The 20064-nt window shown below is 42.6% G+C and overlaps 1 protein-coding gene across 3 annotated transcripts in view; it reads right to left on the bottom strand.

Annotated features, from left to right (window-relative positions):
* The window catches only part of MAPKBP1 (mitogen-activated protein kinase binding protein 1), a 533456-nt gene extending 513750 nt beyond the window's left edge, over nt 1-19706 (bottom strand). For all 3 annotated transcript variants that reach the window (XM_069208767.1, XM_069208768.1, XM_069208769.1), the window contains exons 1-2: nt 19196-19706; nt 17396-17777 (exon numbers count right to left, since the gene is read on the bottom strand). In XM_069208767.1, coding sequence (XP_069064868.1) covers nt 17396-17515 — 120 coding nt within the window. In that variant the 5' untranslated portion in view covers nt 17516-17777; nt 19196-19706. The remainder of the gene's footprint in view (nt 1-17395; nt 17778-19195) is intronic.
* Between the last annotated feature and the right edge of the window lie 358 nt (nt 19707-20064).

The raw sequence follows: 20064 nt of genomic DNA, 5'->3' as shown, positions 1-20064 counted from the left end.
GGTCAAAGAAAGATTCCATTGGTTCATAGTCCTTTTTAACTTGCACCTTGGGTTTTTTCTAACAGTAATCAGTAAATATTTTAGATGGGATGGAGGCAGATGAGAGTATAACATTGCTGCATCTGTGGTTTCTGATTAGGTCCAGAAAAGGACCATGGCTTCAACCATATGGATAAAAATAGTTAATGGTGGTGTGAAGAGAATAGCTAACGAGTATGGTGGAGGGGGCAGTATTTGGGCCGGTGTTAACTAGACATCCACCAATATGGAGTATTAAGTGCCTGCGCACAATTCTGTAGCGGCCAGAATACTGTATGCGGAGGAGAGGGAACTTGCTCTTGAACTGTTGGACCAGAGGAGCTTCCTGGTCCCACCAAGTGCCTCGCTTTGGAGCTCTCTTCCAGTCAGTGGTTAAGCCAATTGTCCATCATGTTTGATAGTATTTCCCGAAGTTTCATCTCCAATTTAATCGGGAATGTTTACTGTATACATCACTTTGTTTAATGCCTCCTCCAACGCTCAAAAACGAGGTGTCCCTTCATGCAAGCTTTAATAGCAAAGACAGCATCTTTCCATCCACAGGATGAACCTGCTGTGCTGCCTAGGTGGATATATTTAGGTATGCACAGTTTATTCTCTGTCCCCTGAACACCCCACAGCAACGTAGCGTCATGTTTGAAACGGGTCTTTGAGCCTCTTGATACTGCCTAACATCTCTACTGGAGCGATTTGCATCAAACACGATACAAATGCTGCAATTGCCGTTTGACAATTTTAAAAGGGGCCTTACAGCCCCTAAGCCAGGCCTCTCACTCACACCCTGCGACTTTGTGTGAGGGTAAAAGGCCTGTGGAAGGTTTAGAGAGGTTCTTGGGCGCAAAAGTTAGTGTTGTACATGACCCCCCCCCCCCCCGATTGCAGGAACTCATAATGCACCCTGTTTGGCACAGGTTAAGCTCCATTATACGAGGGGAAGGTTGTGGTAACGAGAAAGTATTCCCATTCTCCCGCTTGTTCCCCACACAGCCAATCCTGTGAGCTAAAACAGCGGTGGAAAAGGAGGAGTCTCTGTATTAATTGTATGGTTTAAGTACCACCTCCTCAAGTCATCAGAATTAACGCATGCATGTGGAGAACAAGCCCTGGTATTATTTTGGAAAAAGTAACACTTTGTTAATACACCACAGATGCACTAGAAGCACCAAAAGAGGGAAAACCATAAATAGGGGGGAGAGGGGGGGGGGGGGGGGGGACGACGACGTGGAAATCGTTTTTACTAGTTCATGTTCGACAGCAGAGATGTTTACCAAGACCGCACGTTTCATGCGAGCAACAGTAGCAGAAACGTTTTGAGAAGAGCAGAGAACTAAGATTACTTGCAAGCTGTGTCACTAAGACCTAAGAAGTTGGAGGTTTACCGACAAACATGCAGAGTGACAAATCTTAAACTGCCAAAAGAGAAGATCAGCCATATCCTATCCGGATAGAGAGAAAAAAAAAAAAAAAAAAAAAAAAAAAGAGCTGTATTTAAAATACAAAATTTATGTTTAGGAATTCTTCTAGAGTAGCATTGGACTCACGCCCAGTATTGAACTCTATTAAATTCGGCAGTCTGATGTGCGGACTGCTACTGGAGGCCAGCCAAAATACTTGCAGATCTTGGAGCAGACTTTATGAAACCTGTGGATATGCATGCAGCTCTGAATGTAAATATCCCTTCCATGTTTCGATGCAAGAATTGCCCTATGTTGGGTCGTGTTGCTTCACTTAGTTGAGACATCTCTTCACCTGGTACGTAAGAAAATTATGTAATGGGAATGCTTTGTATATTAGGATTATATTACAGTGTTCAATGCCATCAGGATGTTTGCTGGAAATTGATATTGGAAAACAGTGCTGGTATGTGTTATTGCAAGAAGGAAGTTTGGCAAAACATTGGGCAACACAATCTATGCCAGACTTTTTTGATCAAGAAATTGAAGCATGCAAGTAGAAGGAAGAAATGGAGAGTAAGAGGACTCCAAAGCAGAGGTGCTCATAGTTCACTCCATGGAAGTCCGCTAACATGAGAAGGACGAGCATCCGCTATGGCTAGGTAGCCACCGCCGTAGCTCACGACTGCCTTTCATAGACATGTTGAGAATATGGAGTGTCTGAACACGCAGGCTTAACCATGGAGGTCTATGCATGGATGTCAGGGTTTAGAAACAAACGCTGTCATGTTCTTTCTGAGAAAACCATGCATGCCTGCATACTTCTGCAAAACACATAGGCCCTCATAATGAACACGGCAGTCGAAACCGCTGTGTTCATGCTGGCAGTCAAAACACTGACCGCCAGCGCCCCCGGATCCCCACCCGCCAGCCTAGTGGAATGCCTGGCTGGGACATTGTCGGCAGCATGGAGCTCCCCCCCAATGCCTCTGTGTATGTGTATGTGTATGTGGGGGGGGGGAGGGGGGTGTTTGCAGCTGCACCCGTCATGCAGATCACTGCCAAAAATCGGGCATTGATCTGCGTGATGGGGCACTGCACAGGGGCCCGGGCACCACCTCCGCCAGCCTTTCCTGGCGGGTTTCCCCGCCAGGGAAAGGCTGGAGGATTAGGGATCATTATCCGAGGGGCAGCACTGCTGCCCTGTCGGATAATGATTCCGACCACCGCCAGGCTGCCTGATGGAGGCAGCCTAGCGGTGAGTGAAGGCTGTCGATGGCAGCCCTCAATGTGTTCTTTATGTGGCGGTGTGGCCCGCCATGCTTGCTGGCAGTTTTACCCGCCACACCGCCATGTTCAAAATGACCACCATAATTGGTTTGGGACACATTGTTACCTCCTCTGAGGAAGCCCACAGTTTTACTGCATGGAGGAAGAAGCTATGCTAGAAGTCAGACATTCAGGATAGTTCTTGAATCTAAATGAGCATTGCTCATTATGAGCTCTTATGCTGCATACAGCCTTCGTAGACAATGCTGTACTCCACTAAATATCACATTTGGGTAAAGTGCTGCATTTGTGTGGAGCATCTCTGAAATGCAGTCTGTGTGTGACAAAATTCTTCCAGTTACAAGGCAAGGAACTAGTAGTTAGGAAAATTTCACTCAGAACCAAGAGCGGAAATAAAGATCTGACAACAAGTGAAAAGACCCACCTAAATTCTCCTACAGGCACCCCCCCGTCAAACCCCCAACACTACAAGCCACTTTACCCACACCCAAGTGACAGAGTGAGGAAGATTGTTTCACACACTGACCCCGTCAGGTCAACTCCCAATCACGGCTGTCTCACCAAAAAAATTGAGCACTTTTAACTGTAGAATACAAAACAGAAGGTGGAGTTACTGTTTTAAGAAATGTATTCAGGATCCTGTTTGGACTGCTGAGATTGACAGACTATTACAATATGTAGGAAGCTAGCTCTTGCGAGTGGTTTATGCATACATTCTATTTTTATTGACAGCGACTAGAAGCAGGCAGAGGGTACTTGTATCAGCAGAATGATAGCAGTGACTTTATGCTCAGATACCAGGTGGTAACTGATAGCTGGTAATTGCGTTTCCCTTCTTTATGTGATTTAGGTACACTGTAAGAGCATTGACTGACCTCTGGGAATTAACACACCACCAAGCCAAAAACAAGCATTTGCAATGGGTCTCGCATTTGCTTGAGTTAGAGCAATTAGCATTGTAAATTCCCAAATGGACTTTTCTTCCCACACAAACTGAAGATAAAAAGTAAAGAACAAGTGACAAGCAAGCCGATTCAAATCGCCGCCGTGGGCGCAAAGGAGCGAGACAAAAGGAAAAAAAGTTCGCTCGCAGTCAGTTATTGGCAAGAGTGCAATTATCCATGTAACAGTCGATAGCCAAGGCGGTAGGAAAAACGCCCTAAGGAGGCACAAACTTTAACAGTTACCAACGAAAACAAATGATTTTTGAAAGGCAAGCCCATGAACAAGTGACAGTGATGAGCATGCGGTGGGCGTGGTTAAAAGATCCATACGTCAGAAAAGCAGCACTTACGGCGGAGGACAAGCAACAATTCGCTGCCTGCCCATAAAAAAATAAATAAATTATATATATATATATATATATATACACACACACACACACACATATACATACATACATACATACATACATACATACATTCACACGAGCTGAGAGCTGGGTTGGTGGGGGGTGTAGTGGAAAGCAGCACACAAAGAGGGCAATATAGATTGTGGGGGGGCATTTAAGGGGAAGGAGACATGTACTACACATACACACTCAAAGGAGTCCTTAAATAAAACAGTATTTTACTAAAAGCAGTGGTAATCACGGACCCAATAATACTATAGAAAGCTGAACCCCAGATAAGCTGGAACTCTATTTTGAAGCTTTCATAACATACATTTCATGGAGTCAGTGAAGATACTCACATATTTGTTTACAATTAACATAAACGATCAAGACTGGATTGCCAAATACTTCCAAGAAGTAAAACGCAAAAGAAATACATGTATAAAGAAATACTGCAAGAACAAAGGTTGCATGATCTACTGACAGCTAACTCACCACTATGCCTCTTTAGTGGAGAAGATAAACACTAAGTTGTAACACAAAAGAACCAACACAAGCCAGACACTCAGCAGACCATACTTAGAGAACCATCTTAAGTCTACCATACTACTTCTGGGCACACCACTTGTATGCCAAATTGGACCACTTCTTTATCAGCGATAAATTAGTACCCCACATCTCAGATACGTTGATGGGCAGGATTGCTCTAATCCAGGTGTCTCCAACCTTTTGACCAATGAGAGCTACTTTTGTTCAACGAAAATCATCCCGAGCTACCAAAATTATCAGTCCTGTACACTTCAGGAGTACATAAGGGGCCTCCCTGTGCAGGATTACCAGCCATGAGCACGTCAGTGCAGGATTGCTAGCAGTAATGTAAACAAGCATTTGCAATGCAATGGGCCCTGCATTTGCTCATGTCAGAGCTATTAGCGTTGTAAATTCTTACCTGGACTTTTCTTGCCACTGAAGATGAACAGTAAAACAGTTGACATAAGCAACCCAATACAAAGCACTACAGCCGCCATGAGTGGAAGGAGCAACACAAAAAGAAAAAAGTATGCTCACAGTCAAACATAAATCGGCAAATGTGCAATTATCCATGTAAAAGGGTGGTCCCAAAAGTGGGAATAAAACAGCCCCAAGGAGGGACAAACGTAAAGCATTTACCAATAATATAGGATTTTAGAAAGGCAAGCCCACAAACAAGTGAAAGTGATGGGCGTGAAGAGGGCATGGCTAAAAGACCACATAGATAGCAACATGTCAGAAAAGCAGCGCTAGTATGCTCAATCTAAAAAGGCTTAGTCAGTTTGGAATATCTCTACAAGAGATGCACAGCTGCAATGCCCACCAACACAAAGGGAATAATGTTAGTAATAAGTCTCCCACTGCTGCTCAACTTACCAGTCAAATATCAGCTTTCAATATATTTTTGAAATTATGGATTACCTCAATTACACACATTAATTTAACCACCCAAAAGTTTCTAATTAAGTAAGCTTGGCTGCACACAGGAAAACTACTTACAAGTAGCTGGAGAGCTACCAGTAGCTCATGAGCTACTTGTTGGAGAAGCCAGTCAAATCTTGCCCCAGTGGCATTCACAGCCCACTGTCCCAGAGTACACTGGTAATTTAACATCTTCCTCCTCGGAAATCAGGCACTCTGAGCAAGAAGGGGAGGCCATAGAGCCCTTTACCAGAATGATGTAGACAGAAAGCTGACAGACGCTGGGATATACTGAAAGTTGTCATGAGGCATTTTCACCTCCACAACAGCACATTTTAACAAGATACCTGCAAAAAAGGAGTGGGGAACTCCAGAATGATCGGCCAGCACTTGAAGCATTCAATAAAAGGGTCAGAATCTGGCACAAGGTTCTCATGTTGCACTTTTGTGCACACCTTGGCTATAGACAAAGCTGAATATGCACTCCGGTAGACGAAACAAAAGGTCTATGCCTTAATAACGCAGGTAGATTGTACTCAACTGTGCGACCAGCAAAGTGGATGAAGGAAAGGTGCGACAATAAAAGGTTAATTTTATCAGGCAATAGACGATGTAGGCGTGGCAAAGGTCTTTCGTGATTTCTACCAAGATCTTTATACAGAGAGGTAGCTGAGAAGCAACAGGTAAAGTCCTTTGTGTGACGCACAAAGAGCAGAAAAGAACAGAAACAGACGCTGGGGAGCTAGACTCCCTCATAGGAGCAAGGAAGTCACTGTTAGTATAGGCTTCCCCCCCATCTGATGGGAACTACCAAGCACTTCCATTGCTGTAAAAGGCTGAATGGGGAGAGATGTCAACATTTGTTTATCAAGCCATTGCAGGAATCTCCATGTGATAAGTGCACTGGCTGGAGAGGCAACGCATGAGCTTATTGGTAGGTGTCATCATCACTCACTAGGGAGTGACTAGATATCTGGGACAAGCTGCATAAGGTCACATCCCTCACATAATGCCAGTCTTCGTTCACTCCCATGTGCGTAAATCAAAATTTTATAGCTGCTATAAGTGTTGAATTATTTTGTATAAAGTAGCTTCTGACCAGAATGGTTCATTTTAGCAACAGAAAACTTCAGGCACCATAGACCAAAAATGCACACTATACTTCTTTAGTGTTGAGACAAAAACCTTGTGGTTGGCCTTGTAGTAATCGACACAATGTGGTTTAACAATTGGAGTCTCTGAATATTCAAGTGACTGAAGTCAGTTTAGCTTTGACAGGCAGCTCACCACAGGTTTGAGTAGATGGAGCCCCAATCCTATGGATTAAAAATTTTCTAGCTATCGCGTCAAGAATTTTAGATTCTATTAAGGACACGGAGGCGAGGATTATGCTTCTCTTAACTTTACTGACAAACACAGCAGCCAATAAACAAACATTTTTTCCAAAAACTACATTTCCCATGAGCCTTAGCCCACCAATCATAGCACGATAATGTCCGTAAATAGCTCAGACACCACAGTCCTTCCTCTTTCTTTGCGAAACAGTTCAAACATGCGAACTTGCCAACTTGATCTAGAACTCCTTCCAACTCTTTAATGAAGATCTCCCGAACTGGAAGATGAACTCAAAACACCTGCTTCCTTGATATCCTTCATGAAGTCGTATTAGGATTTCCTGAAATAACGAAAAAACAACCACTAATATCAAAGTATCATGGGTGGGCATCATTCTCATTATTTAAAAATTATGACAATTGATCATACTCATATTATTGACTTAAATGACCATCAAACCTTAACCATCTTGATAATATAGCTAAAAAACTGGGTGGGATAATCCTCGCCTCTGTGTCCTTAATAGAATCCTGTCCTTAATATTTCTATCTATATATAGTGGAGGGAGCCACCTGTCCTAATATTCAAAAAGTTTTAAGTCTTATAACAAAAAGCCTCCTGAGCCAGGCTCAGACAGTATTATTACAGCCCCTACGGGCGCTCTGAGGCCACAAAATTGCACGAGGTGCCCAGCGTAGCTTGCGTCGCACCAAGCCGGTCGGAAAACTCTTCCGATCGGGAAATGGTGCGCGCGCGCGCATGGGCATCAAAAGAGGACTGCGTCCTCCAACACGAGCGAACGCTCGTTGCTTAAGGCCTGCTCCCACTCCACAAATCAACTGCAATGGTACAGGGAGCAAGAGCTCCTTAAAACAATACAATAACACTTATTAAAACGCATTTCAAAAACATTAGCAATCAAACTTGGACGCGCCGATAATTCCCTAAATAGCTTAAACAAATACAGAGCGCAGCGTGCGTGACTTAACTGGCTGCTGGAGCAGCAAAGAAAGAGGAAGGACTGTGTTGTCTGAGCAATTTACGGACATTATCGTGCTATGATTGGTGGGCTAAGGCTCATGGGAAATGTAGTTTTTGGAAAAAATGTTTGTTTATTGGCTGCTGTGTTTGTCAGTAAAGTTAAGAGAAGCATAATCCGAAGCCTCCGGTCCTGACATAGAATTAGCTTGCACTATGATGTTTTTTTTTTTTTTTGTTTTGTTTTTTTAATTTAACTGCACGCAATCCCCATGTCAGTCTATGAACATCAGATGCTGCAGGTACAGTCCTGCTATCCAAGCAACATAGAACTACTCGGCTCGTGATCACATGCGCCGTCCCAGACATCACGGCATCTGAGGTATATATGGCACAGGATACTACACGGAAGGAATAGAGGTAGGCCAGTGGATCTACACTCTGTGCGATAAGGTTATGTATCCTTAATACAAGGCAGGACCATAAGGCAAGCAGAGTGAAAGCTGCATATGCCAGAAAAAGGTGGAAGCTATTTCTTTTATTTATAGTAGCATGCTGGCTACACAGATTTCTCTGGGGTGACTAGTCTCCGTGGCAGGATACAGAGGAGATTACCAGTCAACTGCACTATTCAGTCAACAACAAAATATGAAATGTACAAATGTTAAAAGGAACAAATATTGGCAAAGCTTTAAATAACTAAGTGGATTGCAAGCTGCACAATTCAAGCTGTTAATTTCCACCGCCGCCTCGTTTCCTACACTTGACCTAAACACTATTGCTTCCCGTCAGAAAGAGGGGTGTTCTCGCTAAGGCAAAACGATTTTAAACTTGCTGAGGAGCACACAAAAAAAAAAAAAAAAAAAAAAAAAAAAAAAAAATCCTAGGAATGCACGCTGCCAGAAAAATGACGTATAAAATAGTGCAAACCCTGCCCGGGGTTTTTACACTTAAATTCCCTGTGCGAGTTTAATCAGCAGTCAATAAACATGCTTAAAAAGATCGAATAAAAATTAAACGCGGCATCGGATTAAATGGACAAGTATTACAAATTACGTGCTCACGTCACCTATGACTACGTGGTTGATCCCACGGTCCCGAGGTTTCAAGCAGTGAACCAGCAGCCGCTCTGTGGAGTAATTACAAAGGCCACAAATGAGGTCCCGGGGTGTTAACATGGAGGTTTAATCACTTGCAGTTACAAGTGGGTACCCACTCGTTTCTACAAATCTGCTTCACCACCCCCCTCCATTTTAGTAGCCCGCTTCAAAACATGCCGGGGCAGAGCTCGGATGCCCGATCTGAAAGTACACGCCAGTCGAGCGGCCTACTCCAAGCGACTTCTGCTCGGGTTTGTGGCCGTTTTAAAAACAGTTTAACAAGAGCTCATACAGGACCAACGGATAAACCCTTTAGGTCGCTGACTGCAAAACACACTAGTACCAGGAATCTCTGGCCCGCGGAGTTTTAACAAGCGAAACCAGAACCAACTTATGCTGGGGAGCACAAGCCTGACCACGTTGATGTGAGTGACAGACAGGCCCTCGCTCAATGCCAAAGTTAATTATTAACTACAGTACTTAGTTAATCTTGCCCTGGATCAAGACACATTTCTATTGGAAACAGGCGCACATTTTCGGTCTCATAAGTGTGAACTGTGTGCTGACAGCTGGTATGAGCACTTTAAAACCAGTTTGAGAGGTACAACGCATTCCTTAAAAATCACGTTACTGAATGACATTCCAGGACTGAAGTCAGAAGGGTCAGCGAGCTTCTGCCCCAGCTTGCCCATGTGAAGGGTGACAGTTTGCACAGGTGTGAAACACATTCCAACGAAACAGATATCACACAACAGGCTTAAAACAGAAATGGCGTTTGCCCAGGAAGGGAGAGTAACTATTTTCTTCATACATTTAACTGACAGTTCAACAGTACACTGGATGACAAATATACATTATGAATGTTAGCACCACTGTAGTTGTGGTCAGAGCTGTTAATCTGTGACAAGAGTTTCTCGATTTGCTAATAACCTATGCACCATGTGACAAATTTATACATCAATTTCCTCTTTACCCCCCCCCCCCCCAACCCCTGAAAGTTTTGCTCAAATTGATCATGAAGTTCAAAAGTTAAATGACAGAAAGTTATTTCAGAAGGATACAAGAGAGCCCACTTCATTAATTTGGAATATAAAAAAGTAAACCGGCCACTATCTTGTTTTTTTCCAATTTTTGTGAAGATCTTGTTAGTATTTTGGCAGTTCCCCCTCAACCAAAAAAAAAAAAAAAAAAAAAAAAAAAAAAAAGCTCACACGGCCCAAAGACCAAGGCTTTGGGTCACTGGATCACATAAGGCACACATCACACCTCTTGCAGATATTATGGACTTTCTAGCTTCGATTCACACGAGTTCTGAACAGGGTATTCATTCCACAATTCCATTGGTCACACCACATTTTTACCTCCACCAGAAGTCAAATGAACTCAAATAGGCACATCCATTGGCTCAATAAGTTCCAGAATGCTTCCAACAATCCCTTACAAGTAGCTTGCCACCTCCCCCAAACACACAAACACCAATCCATGTTTGTGCACCACACCTCCATATCTCATGCCTGCCCAAAAGTTTCACCAAGGTACCTTCTGCACCACGAGACCCAGATTTCATAGAAACATTCAAAACTGAGGGAGGGCTGTTGCCCCACACCACAAATATAAAATTCTACAATCACTTTGGGTAGTTGTCCTTGTGATGGCCTGTGGAGCTTCCCCCACAAAATCCCTGAAGCCTCAGTTTTAGGGCATGACATCATTCACTGTATCTCCTCAGGTATCCATCATGGTTTACCAGCTCCCGGCTTAAGAAACGGGTGTGTAAATTACCCTGTGGAGAAGTTTAAATTACATTAGCCAGAAACGAGAGCTAATTGCAATTTTCCTGGAAAAAAAAAAATATAAATAAATAAAAAACACACAACAAAACACACCACAGTCCATCATTTCGATCAGACCCATTCCCATTTTTAGATGAAATCTATGTCTCCTAGGGACTTGCTCAGTGTCTTGTGTATTAGAGAGATACAGTGGTCATCTTGGCCTGGACGGAAACATTTCTACGCTCCAGGGGGAACTACTCCAGGGTATCATCCATCAGCCTCATGCAACTCTGTACAGCACATCTAAAACAAAAGCCAACAGGCAATTCAGAGTTGGCTAAAGTTGCTCAGAAGGGACATCAGGTCATCACTCCCCCCCGCCCCCCCCCCGCCCTCCACTCCAAATATACCCCTGTGGGTATACACTCCGCTCATCCTATACTACAAAAGTAGGAGATTTCATAGATTTGAAGAGCAGTGGGTCACAAAAGTGCCTTTCTAATCAGTAGTACACCCACCTCAAGTGTCTAGTGGCAGGTTCCATATGTAAATCCGTGTTTTGTTTGTAGTGCGAGGCACTCAGTTTAATTCCCCATATATAGACGCAGTATACACTTTGATCAAAGCGATCTTAACAGTCTTCAACGAAGTCTAATGAAAAGAGGCAAATGCCCATTTGTTTAAGACTACTAATATATGGCAGGCCAAATCTTCCATCAAATATTGCCTCTTTGCAGGGTAGTCATATTAGAAGACATGCAACCATTCTACAGTAGGTGCTTAGAGGGGCATAAAGGTTTTTATAAGTGATCTTACTTAACTTCGTGATGGGTATTCTGGAGTGCATGCAGCAGTCTGAGCAAGATAATCTATTCAGTGGCTCTCTCCATTAGAGAGAGGGGTAGCTTTCACCAATGTTAAACATTCGATTTGAAATGGTCGAGGACCAGGACCATGACAAAAACGTTATTATATATGTGTGTGGCTGGTCTTCATACACAGATTCTCAGATACCTTAAACACGCTGGGCATACCTTAAAATGGATAAAGAAAACTGAATCTTAGTCAGTGGATCACATTTTTCCAGTTTAACACAGAAGCCTAAGTATACAGAAGTCCAATTGGCAATAGAGGGTCAGGCTCCTCTCGAATTTGCATGGGGGGGGCGGGGAGTATTACAACCAGCTCCAGTCAGGGCTTCATAGCTCAGTCTTGCTCTTCTGAGCCGCCCGCTATGTTGGCTGTGGTGTTCAAAGTCTTAGGTCCCGCTCAAACACTCAACTTCTACATGGCAGCAGCACCAGACCTCCTGGACGCCCTAGTTCTAACAGCGCAGGGATCAGATTTCATCCTTCAATGGCAACCAAGTCAGCTTGGGTCGTTCTTAACCCAGGTGGACCCAGACAGAAAAGTGCACGGGCTCTTACTTCACCGCCACATTGCCAGCCATAGAAAACTGTTTTATGGAATATCACAGTTTATCTTCACATATGCATCAGGTACAATAATCCATTAGCTTCTGAGGCTTTTCCTGCTCCTGTGCAGAGCCCTTTTTAGGTCAAGCATAGCAGCACCCAAGTGCTGCTTTTCCGACGTGTGGTTATCTTTTTGGTCTTTTAAACATACCCACGTCACACCCATCACTATCGCTCTTTCATGGGTTTGCCATTCAAAAATCCTTTCTCATCATTGGTTAATGCTTTATGTTTGTCCCTCCTTGGGACAGTTTGGTTACCACCTTGAACATCGATCCTGTAACCTAGCTAATTGCCCTTTTGTCCATACGTTTGACCGTGAGTGAACTTCTTTTTCCTTGTGTGTCTCCTTCACGCTCATGCCGTGTCGCTTTGAATCGGCTCACTTATGTGAAACAGGTTTACTTTTCATTTTTAATTTATATGGCAAGAAAAGTCTGGTTAGGCGTTTACAACCTAATAGCTGTAACTCGAGCAAATGCGAGACCCATTGCATTGCAAATGCTTGTTTGATGTTTGGGGCACTTCAAACTTAAGGATTCATAATTTTTTCCCCCCCCTTTCAACAAAAAGGTATGCAGATCAGGTTTGTGTATTTTTACCCAACCTCCTGTAGACTCCCCACATCATGTAAACTCTGAAAGCTATCCAGGGTAGGCAAATTCCAATGACAAAAAAAAAACAAAGAGAAAAGACGAAATGTTGCAATCTTTGGCTTTTTTTGGGGGAGGGGAACTTTACAAGGTTTTATTCCCTAAAAAAGGAAACAGGTTTGCTGTGCTACGATCATCTTCCCAGCATTGAAAAACAAGTACAACTGAAATAAATATATATATATATAAATAAAAATAAAAAAGATTCCTGAAGAGCTACTCCAGGTTTTACTACTTTTTGTGAGTACTATTTACAGCAGTTTCTGGTGGGGAAATAGTGTGAAACTAATTGGTGAATACAGAAACACCATATATTTCTGAAAAGTACACAAAATTCAAATTGTTACGTCAGCATGACACTCATGGTTGCAGGGATATATAGTGTTGGTTGCCCAAAAATATTAAATACCCAAAGCCAACAACTGAGCTGCAGTTTATAACAAAACTATGCAGCAATTCATATGGCACAAATCTGATGTATTAAAAAGACTGGGATGCAGGAAGCCTATCCACTTTTTAAATGTGTCCAAGTTACAAAATTAGGATTAGTGTTAATTTATATAACCGGATTAGGAAAACCACTTAAAATACTAGGGTGTAACACACAGGCAGCTGGATAAATAAACGCGACGCAGATGTGTTGAGGGCATGCACTTTTTTGTAGAAGCACACGCCTTCTGCCCAATCAAAACATGTACTCCTGGCTCCCAAAACGCAGGCAAAACCAAAGTCCTTTTAGTGATGCTCACATAATTGTCTGGCGACAGCTGTGCGATCAAGCCAGACCATAATAAAAACCACAATCCAGTTGTGTGTCTGGGTCGATCCCCTGCAACAGAAAGAGGCCTCAAAAACGCAGACATCACATTTTCACTATCAAAACTGACCCATTTTGGCAATGCCAGTGGCTGCAGTATTTGGGCACAGGTACAGAGATACTAAACTCGGATATCTGTAAGAACTAGACACACGAGACTGCACTGTGACCAGTGTGCATCCCATGACCCAAACCCCCTTCACAAAAGCATGCATGTGCCTCACATTTCTGTGAGGTAAAGTTTGGAAATATACAGGGATCTACAAAATTCCAACTACCAAACATTCGTCCAATTCTCCCAAGAAACACTACCCCATTTGTATGGCTGAGCCTATAATCCATAACAGAACTGATGAAAACACCCCATATGAAGTCCATGTGGTATTCGCATGGTACCTGGTTTTGTTGGGTCCTTCGCCAATAAACCAGTTTTAATATTCCAATCACATCGCAGAAATTCTATTTCAGCAACACAGGCACATCTGCTACAGAGAAAAATAAAAAGCCTGGTAACATTCTCCCAAAAAAAAAAAAAAACCTAAGACTAATGCTGTAATGTGTCCTGTTCATATTAAATTACACTTTATCTTTAAGAGCACCAATGACTTATGTAAATCAGTCATTTCAATGCAGACATTCAGGGCTTCGCAGCCATGCTATTCAGCGTTCCAACGTTTCATTGCACCAGCCGTGGGCTTCTGAGTAAGGTTTTGGGCAACAGCACTTATTGTCTTACAAATTAAGCACTGTATTCAGGCTAGCCAATGGGCATAATCACATTTGAACAATTCCCTTAAGCACTTATGATCGTTGCAGCAACTTTCAATATAAAAAGTAACATCACATTATGGGGAAACCCCCCCCCCCCCCCAAAGGAGGTTTCTTTGGATTTACTGATACAAGTTAAAAACCAAGTGCCAGGGCAGTTTAAATTCCCAGATCAGCCTCGTTCGTACCACCTAATTTCCTGCAAAATCATATACAAGGCAGAGCAAACAAACAGATTTCCTATAAAGGTTAAAAATGTAACACAGTGTGCATAGAATAATGCCATGATCAGCAAACATTTGGCGACATGTCCCAACCAGAAACATGCAGTTAGTGACCAGTGTATTCTTGTTGTGCAGTCAGTACACTCATATCGTGTGCACTAATTGTCTTCTATTCAGGTTAGATATATTTGAATCCACGAACGCATATACTAGACTGCAAAAGAGGAATACTGCTGTGCATGACGGTACTCGTTACCATCCATCATGTTATAAACATAAAAGAATACTGCAGTCTTAGCCTAAAACCCACACTTAATATTGTAACCCCTCAAAGACTAAAAGAGAAATGGAACACAAAAATATAATCCATCCACCAGACCTTGCAAGTCCTACGCTTCCTACGGACACGACATGCCATGACTTTCTACCCATCTGTCATATGCGGAGCAGTGGAGGGTGTCACTTCCATGATGGCAGGAGGATACCAACTGATGGAGACGTGTAGAAAGATCTTCCGAAAAATCAAAGATATCAAACTCAGAAGTCCATACAGTGTCAAGATAATCAGCCCTCAGCTAGTGACACTGAAACTAGCTGCCTGCCGATTATGATGTCACATGCCAACAACTGAGTTGGAACCATGAGACCATGGGAACTGTATTTCAACAGGCAGGACCATTCTAGCACCAGATCGCAAGTTAAGTTTACAAGTGATCTGTGTGCAAAGTGTCATTTTTCTGAAAAGAAAAAAAAAAAATAGAAGTTTGTTTTTCTCGTCAAAAATGTGCATTACATTTGTAAAAAGTTGATGCAACACCAAACCCCTCCTCAACCCATCCCAGATGGCAGAGCATTGGGACGGAGTCCATAAGACACCAGCAACCTACATAGTATTCATTTATGGTCACTACTTGCTGAAGAGGGTTCAGAGTAAACCGGAAAAAAAAAAAATCCTAAATTACTACATTCATGGGGTTAAATAAAGCCATTAGGTGAACTAGAAAGGGGCTGTGTGCCCACTGCTTGGGTGGTTGAAAAGAACAGAGAAAAATAAAGGATACACATCTATTCTAAATTAAGTTTTTAAAAGTTCCTCCAATAGCAAGAATATATTTAGTTTAGGATTTAGAAACCAGTCCAATTGCATATAGTATGATAGCACATGATGGACTAAGGCTGACCATGCCAAACACAGGAGGTTCTAGGAATGAGCTTGAAAAACAAACAAAGGTCATTATTGCAGGTCTGAAACAAAACAGGTCTCCATGAGCAGTAGGGACAGAATTTGGAACTATAATTTCTTAGTGAGGGCGCTAGCATTAGGGTTGATGATTGAAGAACCTGTCAGGTTAAAGCGATCTACACTGATGGCCTTTTTATTTGTTATAAGAGAAGGAATCTAGTGGGGTGCAGGTCCAGTACCTATGACAAATGAGTGGATTCAAGGCTTGTTTTTTGTAGTGATGTAATAGAGGTATGCTGAAGCCCTAGTCTTCTCAGACAAAGGAAGAATGGGAGCCCCATGGGAACTTTAACAATATCTCCTCACCTTCAAAAGGTGAATGATTTATAGAAACACAGATAACACCGGATCGCCTTTGTCAGATCTCACAATGCGCAAGTCAAACAAGGGACTGATGAACGTAAACACTTCACATGCCTAGTAAATGGCTAAGACATGTGATGTTGAGGTTATTTATGTAATTATGTGCCATAACCTTTAATGACTGATGATTAGATACATTCCTATTTCTTTTATCCCAACCCCCAGTTTATCAATCCATGATAACTCATAACAATTCCAATTGTGCTTCTCCCCATTTTTCTTGAACTTCTTCCTTCATGTATGTTTTTTTACTATCATTTAAATAAATCAAAATACGTTTTAAAAACCCCTCTAGTGTACACGAAAAGCACATCCTAGGCGTCAAGTACACTGGAGGAAGCAGTTCTCAAACATTTGCTCACGCAAGTGGTTCTACTGCCCCACAAATACCTATAAAAACTGCTTCCTCATGACCACACAACTGGTCGTCTTCTTTCCACCCTCTCAAATCTGATAACACCCAGAAAAAAAACGAGTAGAACAAAAAAAAAAAAAAAAAAAAAAAAAAATGGGGAAGAAGGAGACATAACCATAGCTTTTAGTCTGTCCTGCATATGGGATTGCTTGCATGAATAAGCTCTACACCACAGTCAGAAAACGTTTGATATGACAAGAAGCTTCAATATATGCTCTAAAGCAGCTAACTGGGCAGCAGGAGGCAAAACAGAGAAATTCAAATTTATAATCCTAACCCATCCTCCTAGATAGCACGTAAAAATCCTCCACAGCACACAACCACCACTGCAGTAAATAAACACTATGTAAGGCAGCATAATAACTACACCCAAAAGGCAAATCAGACTTTTCACAAAGTCCAAGCTCAGGGCTAGAAACTAAACGACTTCGGGCAGGCATTGAGAGAACATACTAATGGGAATGTAGATAAGTGTTCGCATCTCTAGAAAACAATATTCAAAACTTCTCATATCAGTTGCTTTGGCACATCAGACAATGATTTTGGGTGCAAAAAGTACACAGCATTCTCTTCTTAACAAATGAGATGTTTATCATGAACACTAATACCTGTACCAGAAACTGGGTTAAATCAAAACCTTTTAAAGTGTATACAGAACAAATGTGAGAACAGGTCAAATAATTAGGTGGAAGGCGCAAATCGGAGAGCTGCCCTGAGATCTCAAGGGCCCCAGACACTCACCTTACTGCCGATGTCCTCTTTTTTGACTCCTGGCTTGTGTCTCCGAAGTTTGATGGATGGGGAGCGCAGCAGATTCTTAATGCGGCTAGTAATTGTGGGCATGGACTCCACATTCGCCATAATCGTGGGACGGGTGGCACACTTCTCAGAAGCTTGGATTCCAGCGCCTTAAATCGGTATAAAACGTTTATGAAAGTCTTCCAGAACAGACACGGCTTCAAATTAAAAGGCCAGGAACTAGCCCAGATCCCACCAGGTCTGCTCAGATACCATATCTTGCGTAATCCGGCGAATCAAAGGCACTCCTCACAGTTTAAAAACCTTCCCTTCGCAAAGTGAAGAAGCATAAAAACCGTCGTCAAAGTATCTCCAGGGCAGCCACCTGAAATAACACGTGCAGAAAGACAAACAGTAAACGTAACGGCCTTCATGGCGTGCACTCGATTAAATCCACATTATAATGACTTATCTCGCAGAGACGCCAATAAAAAGCGTTAGTAAACACAAGAAGGCGATTGCACGGGCAGAGAACGTTTAACTCTTTCGCTACCAATGACATAATAGGGTTGCCCTGGCATAGGAGTTTTTAGTACTCTTCGCTCCAGCCAGCGCAAGCAGGGTCCACTGTCACCCAAGGAAAACACCAAAGCTGCATTGTATACAATGCCTGCGATAACTCTCTATTAAAAGCCAGCGCCAGTTTTGTAAACCAGCCATACGGTTTGGTTTGCAGAAGGGAACAAAAAGTCGCATGCAAACGGAAAAAAATACTAGAGTCAGCAGAAAAGCGAGATCCCCCTTTATCATTAGCAGCTTGAGTTACATGGGCATTTCCAAGGCGGAAAATAACGTAATCCCAACCACTGAGCCTCTGGGTATCTGCAGAGCGCCCTGTGCGCTCGGAGCTGTCTAGCCAAGCAAAGCCAAGGGGTTCCTTTCGGATGCTCGAGTGCAGTGGTCTGTACAGGTCGACAACTAGCGTGCCCAGCCAATGCAATTCTGCACATGTACTAACCCCAATAAAGTACAATTATCCAGCACATATATGTAGCGCCATAAATGGATTACCTGTCCTGGCGCATATATATATATATATTTCTTAAAGTATGACGTTCAGTGGAAAAGCTGAATTAGAGTTCGGTTTGTACTCAGTGCTGCACAATAATACATTGTGAACTACACACATGCATTTAAAAGCAAAAAAAGTACCAGTAAAACCCTGTACATGCATGCACTATATGTACACTGGGGCACAATATACAAAGTGATAATGCTCAGAAAACGTATTGCACGCGAGATCACATAACAACATAGTATTGTGGACTACATTCACATTTCCATGTAGTGCCAACTAAATTATTAAAACACAACACAGGTCAGAGATTAGTCTAAAGTAACACTTTTGCAAAATTACACTACAGCCTTGCTTTCAGGGGCAATTCATTTTAACAGATGAAATAAAAACAGGCTTCTGTTATGGCCTGCCGAAATTATTAATCCCACCAAAGACATTGCTTTGTAAACCTGAAGTTATTACGCCAGCATTTCTGTGTCAGCCGGTCCTCGTTACAGCTGCGAGAAAACTACACAGGTGGCTCCCCTTTCACAAAGCACTGCAGTTGGTTTTAATGACTAATAAAAAACATGCCCGTAAAAAAACGCCACCGCAAAAAAAAATATATATATATATATACACACACACACACGGACTGCCATATGGCCTGGAACACAGCACGGGGCAATCAACACTACAGGCAAAACATATTTTACATAAAACGGGGAGTTTCTTGGTTACTGTACCTGCGCCAGGGTCTTGGCGTGAAAAAAAGGTGGACCACAAGATAAAAATACGTATATAAAAAAAATAATTATTTCGCAAAAATCCTCATCTTTACTCAAAAACAGGTAACTGTTTGATACAAACCGATAGTTAATTAAGTGCCGATTAAAACCCAAATAAGACAGCTGTCACAAGACAGTCCGTACTGCACACAATTAAAGGGATTCAATTTAAACCAGGATTTGGTGCGAGTTTCTCCTGTTTTTTTAGTATCCCGGCTTTTCCTGTGCAGTCCAGATAGAAGGAAGCGGAGCTCTGCGGAATCTGAGGGGCCGGAGCAGAGCTGCAGCAGCAGAGGGGGCTCCTCTGGTCTCTGCAAAGCTCGGGCTGCCCTGCAGCCCGCTGTCCTCAGTCTCTCCCCACTCTTGCTGGCTCGGCTCGCTGATCGCCTGTTCCTTGTTCAGCTGTTTCCTCCGCCTCTTCCTACCCTGCCCCCTTAAAAAGCCTCTCTAGCCAGCAGGCTCTGATTGCAATTTTCTGGCTGTCGGTCAACTGCCAAGCCATGAAAACAGAAGAAGGGCTACAGCAGAGAACCAGACTGTCGGCACATTAGTTGCTGCAGCCGTTTTAAAGCAACGTTTCCCAACTAATGCACAGTTCTTACGATCGACCACAAAATATAATTTTAAAGAGAACGATCACGTGTTTGTCTTAATTATCATAAGATGACTGACGGATTGATTAAATACTCAGTTTAGATATTCTAAACTGAGTATAGGATAGGTAGGATTTTTAAACTACTTGAAATTATATTTTAGCCTAATTAGGCAAACCTATTAATTGTATGGTTCACTTGTATTCTCAACACATTCTAAGATGCTTGCATGTT

Source organism: Pleurodeles waltl, chromosome 9 (genome assembly GCF_031143425.1).
Source record: "Pleurodeles waltl isolate 20211129_DDA chromosome 9, aPleWal1.hap1.20221129, whole genome shotgun sequence".
In the NCBI taxonomy this organism is placed as follows: domain Eukaryota; kingdom Metazoa; phylum Chordata; class Amphibia; order Caudata; family Salamandridae; genus Pleurodeles; species Pleurodeles waltl.
Note: the sequence above shows the minus strand (reverse complement) of the source record. Positions and strands in the feature narration are given on the sequence as shown.